At 45.8% G+C, this 14,260-nt stretch overlaps 2 protein-coding genes across 4 annotated transcripts in view; both read right to left on the bottom strand.

Moving 5' to 3' along the window:
* Positions 1-1,749: 1,749 nt before the first annotated feature.
* On the bottom strand, positions 1,750-6,284 carry LOC112299633 (forkhead box protein D4-like). The gene is given in 6 exon segments (XM_053929880.1): positions 1,750-2,434; positions 2,656-2,732; positions 3,065-3,206; positions 4,993-5,121; positions 5,178-5,383; positions 5,385-6,284. Coding segments are annotated over 6 exon segments (2,139 nt in total).
* Positions 6,285-11,876: 5,592 nt separating this feature from the next.
* ZNG1A (Zn regulated GTPase metalloprotein activator 1A) overlaps positions 11,877-14,260 on the bottom strand; it is a 50,013-nt gene continuing 47,629 nt past the window's right edge. For all 3 annotated transcript variants that reach the window (XM_024555148.4, XM_053923996.1, XM_071221503.1), the window contains one exon: positions 11,877-13,852. In XM_024555148.4, the coding sequence (XP_024410916.2) occupies positions 13,782-13,852 (71 nt within the window). In that variant the 3' untranslated portion in view covers positions 11,877-13,781. The remainder of the gene's footprint in view (positions 13,853-14,260) is intronic.

The raw sequence follows: 14,260 nt of genomic DNA on the forward strand, positions 1-14,260 counted from the left end.
AGGAAATCTCTTGTGTTTAATTTAATCTCATTTGTCTCTGCTTGAATCTGGGAATAGAAACTGCTTCACTAGTTGAATAAATAATAACTATCCCCAGATATTCCTAATTACTGACTTGAATAAACATACTCCTGCATGCTAAGAGCTAATAAGAAAATAAAGTTTATATCCAAGTATTTCTGTTACATGTGTTCTTTTAACATACGTACCTTGGTTATATTCAGGTAGTTGAGAAACAGGGAACTGGTGTTGAACTAAGTTTCAGACTGGACTCTCAATTTTTTTTCCTTACATCTAATTTTTGGGGGTGTTTTTTTGAGGGGGGAGAGGGTGGCAAATTTTGATAGTATCAGCTGTCGTCTGATTAAGTTCTTTGAACCTACTGGTGTATGTAGAATCAATAAGTGCTTAAAACACACTGAAATAATGTCAGTGCTGCTATAAAAAAACAGCCATTAAGAAGACTAAACTACTTTTGTAGAGATTACAGGAAGGTGACAGTAGCAATTACAGTAAGATTACAATTTAGATTGGAATCAGTGTTAATGCAGAAGACATTTCTGGACATTTTCCCTAAGTACTGGGTGGAATGAAAGCTGAGTCCCTCCACTTTCAACAAAATGTGGTGAAAGATTGGTGCAAAATCTTAGAAGGCGAAATTTGCTTTATTTCTTTCCCAGCCTTATTAGTTCGTATTGCCGTTTTGATCCTAGGTTTTTGGTGTTTTGTTTTGTTTTTTTAATAGTTTCTGCTGTTTCTCTGGGTTTTTCTACCGTCTGTTGTTGCATTCCAGCCCAAATGAAAGAAGCAGGGGGGCTCCGGCTTAGGCCGACGGGAGAAGAGAATGGTTTCTGAAGGGTCAACCCCACGCCCAGGAGTAAACCAGCACCAACGGTTTTGGACACACGGGGTCTGGGCGCTTAGGCTGTGGCCGCCCTGCTGGATCCCCCTGCGCGGCGCTTGCTGGCGCGACAGACACCTGGGCTCCAGTCCGCCCGACCCCAGACGTCCTCTCTCCTCTTCCAAGTCTGAACCCCCAACCTGCACTCCCAACCCACCTGCCGACCTGGGCGTGAACTGAGGGCAGCGGCTCCCGCGGCCCGGCGTCCTCGCCCTCCCTGGCCTCTCCCAGGCCCGTGCTGCCCAGCAGCTAGGGCACCGTACGACTCTGTCGTCGTCTGGATCCAGGGCCCGCGCGGGGCGCGGAGTGGAGCGAGAGTCAAGATTCCGGGGATGAATTGCGGGGCAGTGCGGGGCAGTTAGCCGCCCACTACCGCCGCGGGGGTGGGCGGCGGCGAGGAGGCCGCGGCTCCCGCCGCAACTGGACTGGGGGACGCTGTACCGCCGGCGCCTGGGTTCTCGGGGACCGCGCGGGCAAAGAGAACGAAACTGCGGCCAGGGAGGAAGAACCCACTCTCAGGCCTCCCTGAGATCCTGCGTTGAGTGGCGTTTAGTTCCACGTCGGCCGGGTCGCGGCCACGTCCCGTCCTCGCAGTGGCCTTGCTCGGGAAGCGCAGAGCAGAGTCCCGGGCGAAGGGCTGCGGACTGGAGGCGCGCGGGCCCTCGGTGCTTCCTGGCCGCGGGCGCCCCAGGGGCCCGGCCCGCTCCAGGCCTCGGCCTCTGCGACCCAAGAGAGGCCCAGGCAGGAGAAAGTCGCGGACGCCCGTGGGGTTGTGGTTCAAAAGCCAGGCAGGGCCCGGCATCTCTGCCTCAGAAGGATCCTCGGGAGGGTGTCTTAATTTCTGTAAGTCACCAATGTCTGAGCTGCATCATGGGGATTCCAAGTGGCATTCGGCGCTGGGAGAGTTCGAGGTGTAATGCCGTGCCTGGCGCAGAGAGCGGGAAATAAAGGTTAGCGGCTGTTGTCACTATTAGAGCGGCAGGACCACGACGTCTCTCTTCCAAGTGTCCCTCTTGCTCTCGCCCCAACCTGTCTGAGCCTCCCAGGCCCCGCGCTCCGCTCCCCCGGGAAGCTCTGGACGCATCCAGCTTTCTGGCCTCGGGAAGACGAGCGGGAGGGTCGAGAACCACCCCGGACACTCGATCCCATCGCGCAATTCGGAAGCAACGTCCCCTGTCGGCGCGGATTTTAAATAGCCCGCAGCCCTTGACCGAGGCCGCGGCCGGGGGCCGGCACCCGGGACGGCGGGACCCAGGAGGCGCCGGACGCCCTAGCGCAGAACCACGGGCATCCAGAGCACCGGCCAGCGTTCTGCGCGGCCGGGACGCGGCCGGGCCTGACCACCGCGCTGAGCCCGAGGTCGCCTGTCCACATTCCGCCGCCCGCCCGCCCTGCCCAGGGGGCTGCGGAGTCGCCACAACTCCCGGGACGTGCCGGCCCGGCCCGCAGTGAGGGCTCGGCAAGTTCTCGACAATATCAGTGGTTCGCTCGGGCCCCGCTGGGACCGGACCTCCCCGCGCGGTGGCCGCGCTTCTGGCCAGGTGGATCCGAGGCGCCACGTTCGGTCGGGAACGACGTTTAATTTACTCTCCCACTGAATTGATGTTTTTCCTGAAAATTCATCATTCGACATAGTTTCATTACGTAAAAATTAGGAGCTTGGGGGCCGGCTCGAGGCAGGTTACGACGCGCAGCCACCAGTGTGGGTGGCTGTCCTGGTCTGGCCCGGGGCAAAGGCGGGAAAGAAAACTCACGGTCTCCTGCGAGCCGCGGGCCGCGCTGGGAGAGCCTCGAGGGTCGTAGGAGGCTCCACCTGGCGCCCCGACGACGTCTGTGGACCGAATAAAAGAACGAATGTAGGCCTGGAGATGTTTTCGCACAAAGGGCAAGGGAGAGTTGGAATGTGAACCGGCTCCCTTTATTCTCGGCTTCTTTCCAAACTCTTCGTTAGCCCAGACCTGGAGAATTTGCTAAATCGATCTGAAAGCGGAGGTGCTGAGTGTCAGACAGACTGAGTTCACAAACGGTCAAAGCCCAAGCAGAGAGAGGTGGGTGAAGGAGAAGGAGGTTTGGGGAGGGTCGCCTGCAGCCCAGGGTAGGAGCCGAATGTATGGGACTGGCGGCGCTGCCACTCAGGTGCAGAGCAGAGGGTAGACCCCGCACCTCCGCGTCCCCGCGGCTACCAAAGGTTGGGCTCGGCCACTTTCCAGAACGTCTCTGGAATCGCACTACCAAGTCCCGAGGAGGTACGGATTGCAGGCAGAACGTGCCAGAGAAGTCCCGAGTGATGGATGGAGAAGAGAAGCTGGAGTGAGAATGGGCCAATTAAACGTCTGTAAATACCTGTGTCTCTGTCATCCCTCCCTCCTGCACCGAGAAATTCACAGGTGGGGCTGAGGAGGGGCTTGGGGTGGGGGGGGGGGCGCTGCGGGTAGCTTCTTCACTTTCACAGAGTGACTTCTTCCAAAACTGACCCGAAAGAAATTCTTTGAGAAGAAAAGAAAAGGAAAGGGAAAGAAAGAAAAGAAAAAAAAGAGGAGTGGAGGGGAGGAGCAGGGAAGGGAAGGAGAGAGGGGGAAATCAGTTTGTTCAAGAGCGGGAAGGTCTCTGGAAATTTGCGTCTCTGTCGGGGTATTTCATGATGGGCATCTTTGTCTTCTTTCCCTCCCACCCAGGCCCCTGAAGCCGAGTACAGTGAAATCTTTCTGTTTGCAAAGTCGGTTCAGAAATTAACTCTTTTCGAGACAAAAAGAACTTACTTTCTGGTCTAAAGAGATAAAATAGTAGCCCCTAGAAGTTACTTTCCTAGAAACAGAATTTTTAAAATTGTAAATGTCCAGGACATGAATACTTCTTTGATATAGCAGCCCTTTTCTTTGGGCCCTGGATTTGGAAGTTCTAATGCTTTTTAAAATACAGCCCTGGCTGGTGTGGCTCAGTGGATTGAGTGCCGGCCTGCCAACCAAAGGGTCACGGATTGGATTCCCAGTCAGGGCACATGCCTGGGTTGCAGACCAGGTCCCCAGCAGGGGGTGCGTGAGAGGCGACCACACATTGATGTTTCTCTCCCTCTATTTCTCCCTCCATTCCCCTCTCTCTAAAAATACACAAATAAATAAATCTTTAAGAAAAAACACCCTCCTCCCATACACAACAAACGTTGGCCTTCCAAACTGATTTCAAATAGTCCTCCAAATTATTCAGAAGAAAAATAAACATCTTTAGGAAGATGAAAAATAAGTGGAGACTATATTTACATTTCCTCCAATTATCTTATCCTATAGGTCTTATATATATTAAACCCCATATTTCCAAAGACAGGTCTTTTTCAATTTCAAATACTTGGAAGTTTTAAAAGTTATTTTGAAAATGAGTTGTTTCTGGTGTCTATAATGAATAAAATTGTAAAACTAAATTGTTTATTTGGGAGGAAAGAACTAATTTTAAAAGAAGTTCCATTTAGAAAGCGAATAGTGAGAAGTAATATAAAATAAACGATGTCGTGTAATGATTTAGCACTTTATTTAGTCTATATAACTGGGTTTAATTTTAACACCTTTCCATGGAAGTTGGCACATCAGAGACACAAATCAGAAGAAATTCTCTGAAATTAAAATTCTACTTACATTACACATCGATTTCAGGAAGACATAAAGGACATGAGGACTTTGTACTGGACTTGGGGATGATACTGGCAGTTCCTAGGGAGTGAAAAAGGGAAAACTCGTGCGTTGCACATTGTATCTTTGTTTTTCTTTTCACACCAGAACAAACTGCCCCACTCACGTCCATCGTTCCTCCGGAAATGTGCAAATCGGAAAAGCCCTAGAAACCTCAAGTGGAGGCTGGAGAAGGCGAGCCTTGACACCGTGGGAAGTTTACGTTCATGTTGTCTACGGAAACGGTACTCAACTTTCCCTTTGTAAGTGTTTCGCCGTGAATAGAAATTAGTGGTCGTTTTGCTGCAGGATGCTAATGCAGGCACCTAGTCCGGGCTGTGCAAGGTGCAGTGTTCGAGAACAGGGGGCTGGGAGAGTCGGACGGGGTCTCCCTGCCCTCCCTCCTCGCCCCAGGTCCCCTCGCCACCCGACTTCCGCCTGGAGCCCTCTGCTCCGGGCTGACACCCCAGCAGCGCAGCGGCGGATAGGTGCTGGCCCAGCAGGGCGCCTTTGCTCGCCAAGTCCTGGCGCTGCTGCTGTTGCTGCTGCACCGCCGTCTGAGCAGCGGAGGCGGCGGCAGGCACATGGAGCGAGGGAACAGCGGCCTGGGTGTGCAACAGGCACAACGGGTGTGGCAGCAGGTGACAGTAGCCCCATGGAGTCGGGCACAGACTCTGAGCGGTCCCTGTACTCGCTCCTCGGACTCCTTGCAGGATACTCTCGATGCTAAAGGAGGTGCCTCCGCCTCCGGGCGGTGACGCCGGCCCCTTGCCCTCCTCCCAAGGCTGGGAGCCCATGGTGGGCTGCAGCGCTCTAAGGGAGCCGCTGGGGGTCACCAGGTCCGTGCCTTGCACTTTCCTCGGTGCCTCTGCGTAGGTAGGGGCGGGCAGCAGCAGGTAGCGAAGGGGATGAGGATGCAGCAAAGAGCACAGGCGGCTCCCGGGAGCTGTGGCGGGGTAGGCCCCGGGGACCGGAGGCGGGGCTGGAGACCCGAGCAGCAGGCCCGTGTAGGGGCCGTGCAGAGCGGCCGGCACCGCGGGCAAGGGGAAGGGGTGGTGCAGGTGGGCTCCGGGGGGCGGGTGGTGGCGCTTGAAGCGCTTCCTGCGCCGAAGGAAGCTGCCGTTATCGAACATGTCCTGGGAGGCGGGGTCCAGGCTCCAGTAGTTGCCCTTGCCCGGGTGGCCCGGCTCTCGGGGGATCTTGACGAAGCAGTCGTTGAGCGAGAGGTTGTGTCGGATGCTGTTCTGCCAGGCCGGGAACTTGCGGCGGTAGTAGGGGAAGCGGCTGCTGATGAAGGCGCAGATGCCGCTGAGCGTGAGGCGCCTGTGCGGGCTCTGCAGGATGGCCATGGTGATGAGTGCGATGTAGGAGTAGGGGGGCTTCGCGGGCTGCGGGGCGTCCCCAGAGGTCGCCGATCTCGTGGAGGCCCTGAACTTGGTACCAAGCTCGGGGGAGTCGCTCCGGCAGCAGCCTCTGCTCTCGGTGCGCTCCCCGGACAGCACTCCTGCGCCCCGCCGCGCCCCCTGCAGCTCCGGCTGGTGCAGCTGCTCCAGGAACTGCGCGCTCCCCTGGTCCTCCACGTCGTCCTCTTCCTCCTCTTCTTCTTCCTCGTCGTCTTCACCTTCCTCCTCTCCCAGGATGTCGATCTCACCGTCTTCCCCTTCAGGGCTCAGGTGGCTGCACGGGGGTGTGGAGCGAAGGCGCTTGATTATCGGCAAGTTCATGGAGGCACAGGTCCCGCAGCCTCAGGGGAGTCGCGGCCGCTCACCTGTCCCGCAGTGGGCTGGGCTGGATGCCAGGGTGAGGGTGTTCCAAGAAGTGGAAATGTTCCTGGTGACTCCTTTAGATGTTCTTTACTTCTGGTTTCTCCTCCTTTACAACACCCAAGTCCAGCACAGATGCACTTCGCCGTTTATTAAAGCTTCTTTGAGTTCCTGTGTGGTGGACTCTCGCGCCCCTTTATACCATTCTTGCCCCACCTCAGAGCGCTCCCACTTCCTCGCCAGGCAGTCCAGTGCTGAGGGTCCTCTGCGCAATAGCCGCCTCCTCCTCCTCCTCCTCACACCCACCCGCCACCAAGGAAGATGTTCCACTCCTCAGGTTGGCCAGCCAGTCGCGCCCGGGGTTATACAGGCGTTGTTAATGCACTTTCAAAACTGCGCAAATAAAAAGGAGGTAGGAAAATATCACACCCACCAATCTACGACCACCTTAATAATCAGGCCTCTCTCCTGGAGGACAGGGGCACTGAAAGGTACATACTGTTTGTCAAAGAATGTGTAAAGTAAAATTATGTTTTCATGTTTCATAGAGCTGGTTCATCACCCAGGTTCATCGGTGGATCCTGTCCTTATTCAGGATGATGAACTGAACTATTATAAATATTTTAACTATATCCCCAAACTCAGGGGGTTGTGAAGGGCTGTTTTGTGGTGCCTAGTACTCCCCACCCTATCTCCCCAAAATGTTTTCCCGACTCAAGTTTTCAGAAAAGGCTGGAATGTCCTGGCATTAAATTGTGGAAGTTCAGGGTGGAGAGAAAGCAGGAGGGCTAGACAGAAGTCCCCTTCCGTAGTGATTCTCCAACTTCTTTGAACGTTTGAGCACAGTATGAAATGCATTTTACAAAACAATCGTTCATATACAGACTTGTACAACTAAAATGGGTTTCATAAAGCAATGTACTTATGCTAGAGTGATCAATGATATTTTTTCTTTTTTAATGGCTACAGCCAACTAAATTGATTTTGCCACATACTAACCAGTACACACCTAGTTTGAAATATCCTGTTTTCACAAAATGGTCCCACTTCAAGGGATGCACCCAGGAAGTGAGGGGCTCCTCTCTCCCTCTCCCCCCACCCCCATTCCTTCTTTCAAAAAAACAAAAATTCATATTAAGCATTTTTATAATAATAAAAAATAGCAAAACTTAAGTGAGGCAAGGGGAGGCTGCAGTTTCAGTCACAGACTGGCATTCATTACTCAAATGACAGACAAGCGTCTTTAACTCACCTGACATCTTTGGAGGTAACAAGATTCTTAGATGGTTACATTTAATCAACTCAGAGAGGAAAGCAGTGCTCCAGTAGACTATAACAGTGTCTTATATAAATAGGGATCTTATGGTAAAACAATAAGCCATAGTATACATCATTATACAAAGAATTTGAGGTGGCATCTAGTAACAATGCAGCATAAAAGAATATTGTATTCAGCATAAAAGAATATTGGTTGTCACATAGTCTTTCATTAGTGTTTGTAAAATAATGACTTTCAATCAGAAGTCAAAAGCCAGCTAAAAGGTCCAAATATGATTAAAAAGTAGTTTAGTGCCTTCAGGAGAAAAAGTAGCTTAAGGTAGCTAGTGCCTTCATGATAAAATTTTGAAAACAGCTTTCTTACGCGTGAGGTGTTTACCCTCTAATCTAAGCCTTCCCAATTGTATATAGTTTGAAGGAGGATAAACAACAGGGTTTAAGCCTAATAGAGTTGTGCTTAAATCCCAAATTTACCAGTTACCACTTATGTGATCTACTAAATTAAACTGGAGGGCAGAAGAGGTGTCTCACTCAACCCCTGCAGGTAAGGCACAGTTCTTGCATCAGCATAGAAATCAGGATTGTCTGGGGAAGGGAGTATTGTTTAGTTTTCCTAGAGTCAACTTCTATGGAGATTAGGGTTATTTAAAAAGGAAAGGAGAAAAGGAAGAACACACTCAGAAAGGAAAAAAAAAAAACCCACATTGATGGGAGGATGTGTCAAAGGGCACACAGGAAACAACTGAAAAAGCTCCCAGTGGCCAAAGCTGGGACAATTTGGTTATACTGGATTATAACCAAAGTATAAAATAGATACCCATGTGTCCACAGGGTAAAAATGATTGAATTAATAAAGGTGGGGGGTGGAGGCAAATCTCCCTTGCAGAAGAATTCCAAATGAATCAGGTAGATACTCAGCCCTTCAGGAGGACTAACTCCCCACTGCTTTCTTGTATACAGCACACAGGGACTTCCTTCCAGGAAGTACGGTGTGGGAAGGGGTGGAAAGAGTACCTTAACTGTACAGTGGGGAAACCTAACAAACACTAATTCAGCCAGGTGATCAGGTGATGAATGTCAACAGACATAAATCGTGTTGATTGTATACCCCCTGGATATAATGTGATGAAAATGGCATTCTGTGCTCTTCCTCCCCCAGACCGCAATCTAACCATGAGAACACACAAATTCCAAATGCGGAGCGTGCTATGCTCCTGACCAGTACTTCTCAAAACTATCAATGTCACAAAAACCAGTCAAGTCTAAGAACCTGTCACAGCCAGGAAGAGTCTAAGACACGACTATTAAATGTAATATGGAAGCCTGGATAGGATGCCGGAAAAGAACACAAACGCTGGGTTAAAGGTAAGGATATCTGAATAAACTGTGGACTTCAGTTAATAATACTGTATCAACACTGGTTCACTAATGTGACAAAGGTACTACACTGTTGGAAGACGTTAACTGTGTGTGTGTGTGTGTTGGGGGTGATACAGGGGAACCCTCTTTTATTGCCTGCTCAATTTTTCTGTAAATCTAAAACTTATGAAACATACAATCTATTAATTCAAAAAGTTAAACATGGGAAAAATGGGCATAATAGCCAAAAAGTGAAAACTTAAATGTCCATCAAATGGACATTTATCAATTAAAAGGAACAAAGTACTGATACATGCTACAACATGATGAATCAAGAAAACTTTATGATAAATGAAAAGGGTCCAAAACGGATGAGCAAAGAGACAGAAAGTAGTTGCTCTTGTAAGAAGGGCAGGGGACAATGGGGGATAACTGCTAACGGATACAAGGGTTTCTTTTAGGAGTGAGGTATATTAACTATAGTGTATGAGTCATATCTAAATAAAGTTGTTATACAAAATGTTTCAATATAAAAACAGATCTGTATCAATGAAAACTAAATTGAATGCCTTGAAAAGACTCCATTATAGCATGTCACTCTAAGAAAAGAAAGCCCTGGCTAGTGTGGCTCAGTGGATTGAGTACCTGCCTACCAACCAAAGGGTCGGGGCCTGATTCCCAATCAGGACACGTTTGAGTTGCCGGCAAGGTCCCCAGTAGGGGGCGTGCGAGAGGCAACCACACATGATGTTTTTCTCCCTCTCCCCCTTCTGCCCCCTCTGTCTAAAATAAATAAATAAAATCTTTTTTAAAAAATTAAAAAAAGAAACTCTTATTGTCTGTTCCCATCAATTACTTAGTGTTGCCTTAGGAATCAAAAGCTTTACGTTGTCTCCAGCCACATTTAACATGAGGCCTATTGCATAGTGGGCACTGAGTAATACTGGATTACTTCTTTTCTAATGCTCACAAGACACGATCCTCGTTTGAAAAACAAACCATTCTAAACTAATCTACAGGAAGCATGATGATGTCTGATCTCTCTCCATTTTACTCTGAAAATTAAAGGCAATTTAGTCATCAACAGTTAAAAGGTAAAGTTGATTCCAACAGTAAGAATAACTGTGAGAAAAAAATATAGTGTATCTTTTTCATCAAAGTAGTTCAAGTGGCTAGGCAGTCAAAGGCAAAATTCATTTCTTTCAACACTACTTCCATAATGTATGGCTTTTCTAGAACTAACAATCCAAAATAGAGTTTTCCCACCTACTCTAGTAGTCCCAATTATTCAATTTGTAGCAAGCAACCAAGTCCATAAATGTTTAAATAAAAGCCTGTTAGGTTTATTTTGTTTTTTTTTTATTCCCTTCAAACTTCAGGATTGAGGAATTTTAGACCTCTTCAATCACCTGGTCCCCCTTCACACCCTGTACTGACCCTTCCTTCAGCTCTCTTAAACTCAGTACCAATGTCTTGCCTCTTTCACTAAAGCTGCGGAAAGCCTAGGAAAGAACCAATTTTTAAGAAGGTGTGCAAAAGCTCTAATTTTTTTTTAAAGTCAGGTCTTGCTGGAAAGGGAAATTCACTTTTACTGAGATTCTGTATCCAGGGTGCTTTAAATCCCTAGAATAATCCAGAGATCTGCATTGTTCTATTTTATGAGTGAGGCAGAGGCTCAAAGATTTGTAATTTACCCCATGCCGCTCACTTAGTAGGCTACAGTTTTGGATGAACTATGCCTTAACCTTGCTCACCATCATCAATACTCTGCAAATCTTTCTATAGGAAGGAGAATAATGGCCCGCATTATTTATTTTAGTTAGCAATTTGTATTATAAAAATAAAATCTCTTGAAGACATCTATGGCAAGTTCCAAAGTTCCCTGGAGGTGCTAATTATACTATGGCTCTAATCATTGAAAAATACTTTATTTGGGGGAAAATAAAAATGAAGAACAGGGCAATACATCTTTAAAAGAACATACAAACATCAAAATACAGAATAAAATTTATATTAAAAGTACTATGTCATTCCACGGAGGTTGACAGAAGTTAAATTGTATTAGCTAGTTTGGGAAAAACAGGTACTTTCATATCCTACTGTAAAGATGTACAGACATTTGGAGGAGCAACTAATCAGCATCTATTAAAAATTTTAAGTGTGCATGTCCTGGAAGCTGGTGGTTCCACCCTCACATCTCTAGGCTGGAGAAACTTTCTCACATAAGAACAAAGATGCACTGCAGTTCACTGCAGCACTGTTTGTAATTTCAAACACAGAAAGCTAGTTCATCTGCCACATCAATCACAACCGCATCACTCCACTTCCCAGGGTTTTCCGAATCATCCGAATGTGTCCCTCTATCCTATAAAGATCACCAAGTCTGGCCCCAGCTCACAACGCCAATTGCACCTCAGACCCTGGCTTTCTATCCTCCCACCATTCTTGCCTTCTTCCCCGTCTTCCCACATGCTATGCTCATTCCCATCCAGGCAAGGGCTTCTGCAAACCTGCTCCCTCTGTGTAGAACCTTCTCCCCTACTTTGCATGAACAACTCCTTTTAATTCTAGTCTCAACTTAAAACCCACCCTCCTTTGAGAGCTTTTCCATGACCACTCAATCTAAAGTCAAACTTTGTTTTTATGCACCATTTTAGGCTACCTTATATTCTCTGTGTCCCTCCACCAGAACATACACAATATGCGAACCTGGCCTTTATCTGCCATGAGCAGTTTCAGCCCCAGCACTAACACCTGGGCAAAGTGGTAGCTCTCAGTAAATGCTTTTTAAAATGAATGTATTCTAGGCTAATACTATGAATGACTATGCAGCTGTTAAAGAATAAGATATTTATATACACTGTCATGGGAAGCTCTAAGACTAATTGTTGCATTAAAAAAAAAGCAAACTGCATTCCAATATATGTTTTATTTAAAACATTCATATTACAAAAATAAAACCTTTCCTGAGTATATTTATGGCAAATTTGTAAGTTCCCTAAAGAAGTTGCTTAAAGCTTTAATCACTGGAAAATGATTTACTTTGGGAAACAACATAAAGCACAATGTGTGTGAGTGGAGAGGCATCTAAAAGACAGACACCAAGCTGACAATACTGCTTACCCCTAACAAGTGACAGTGGTGAAGGAGAAAGGGCAGGAGAGACCGACTTCATCTGCAGTGCCTGCATTTTTACAACACAACTGAATTCATGCAGTACATATGCAATGAAAAATATCTAAAGATTAGTGCATTTTAAAGAACAAACATTTATGAGTTTTATAAATACAGATTTTTAAGAGTGTAGATTAATATTACTTCAAGTATTTCTCCCACAACAGGACAATGGCAAGCCCTTTCTGGTCTAGAAGATATGAATCCATATGAATTATTTGTCAAAGGACATTATGAAGTATTATTGTGACTACATAAATTACAGAATGAATTTAAACTGTTAGGAAGAAGACACATTTAACTAGGCTCTGTTGTGTGCCAGGAGCTGAGCTGGGTGCATTATAAACCTACTTAATCCTCACAAGAACCCTGAATGGTTGGTATTATCATCGTCCCCTTTACAAATAAGGAAACTAGTCTCAGAGAAAATACCTTGCCCAAGATTACACAGCCAAGAAGTGGCTGAGCTGGAATTAAAGCCCAGATCCGACTCAATAGATGATTCATCAGATGACTTTCTAGTGCACAATATGCTGCCACTAAATACGGGTATTTTCTCAACCACTCATTGAAATAATGGACTTAGGAGACAGACGAATGAATATAGAGAAGTTATATATAAAAGATACAGAATGCAGGGGAAGGGGGCATAGATAATTTAATCAGTCAACATGCTTCCACATACAACGGAACCATTCGAAATACAAAAATGTAATTCTTTATTTAAAATTCTAAAAAAAAATCAAAATGCCATTTCAATAGTTTTCTCTATTTAACAACTATTAGTTTGGGAAAGGTCTTCTCTAAATTCCATCTAATGCTATTATCCTACAATCTGAGTATTGTTAATGCTGACCTGCTGTTAGAGGAATGAGAGAAAAATAAAGATTGTCAAAGTATCAAATTATCTGCAGTTATATCTGAAGGTTTGTACCTCACCACTTTTTAGCATACACTCAAAATTTGGAAAGTTCAAAAAAACCAAAATTAATTTAATACCAGTAATAAAATCTACTTAAAATTAAATGTTCTACAATTAGATTCTTCTAAATAAATTTCAAAGTGAATGGCTGAAGTTTCATTGACTGTCAGTAAGGCTTAGAATTGATTAAAAATAAGAGATGGTTCCAATTAATTTATTTGATTCAGAATTCTTCCACCTATAAGTGTCTAGCCAGAACAAACCTTTTATTTCATTTAATAAAAATGGTGATATTATTTGCTTTCAAAATGTTTTGTTAGTAAAATTATATCTATGCAAGAAGCTGAAGTTCTAAAGGAAAATGACAATGCTGAAGTTTTACCATCATTATTTTAAAAACAGTAACTTCCACGGATGAGAAGCTCAGCAGTATGAATCTTGAAAGCCAATTTTGAAAGACATTTTTGTGAAACATCTATTTAAAAAAAGGATATTATATTTTATTGTATAAATAGCAAATGTTTTACAGTATTGATTTACTATTATCTTATGTAATCTATAAAATATAATTTTAACACACATTGGAATTCACAGCAGAAGTAGTACAAAGAACAGATGCTTGAGATACACCCAGGAGGAAACGTAGTTCTAATATTATCGTCCAATCCTGTTGATAAATACTTCCAATCTTATGGACAAACTTGATCTTCTTTAAAATACGTTGGCTACTGCTTTTCTGTCTCTGTCACAGTAGCTATAAATAGTTGCTTAAGGATATCCTTATCCAAATTTCTGCCTGCAGAGAACAAAATATGGTATGATTGTACCACATTTATTAAAATGACACAGTTGACCTATCAAATCCAGATCATTAAATTCTTGATGGTCTTCAGAAATGAAAAACAATAGCAATTGAGTGATTCCTTCCTTAACTTTCTAGTTAAATCCCTCAGAACCTAACTGGCGTTTGGACTAATCACTTTTCTAAAGTTGTTGGAAGAGTACAAGGCCTAGCCAGTTCTTATGAATGTTATCATGTGATTAAGTCAAATACATTAGCCACACGTTTATTTACTTGTAGACAAGCGTACAAAAGGGCTTCTGATGGGTTAAAACTACTGAAGCAGCACATTAGATTCCTTTCGAATATACAGAATCCAACAGAAGCCAGCCCTGCTTGAGTGTGCTTGGTAGGGTAATAATA

Source organism: Desmodus rotundus, chromosome 1, assembly GCF_022682495.2.
Source record: "Desmodus rotundus isolate HL8 chromosome 1, HLdesRot8A.1, whole genome shotgun sequence".
Taxonomy (NCBI): Eukaryota; Metazoa; Chordata; class Mammalia; order Chiroptera; family Phyllostomidae; genus Desmodus; species Desmodus rotundus.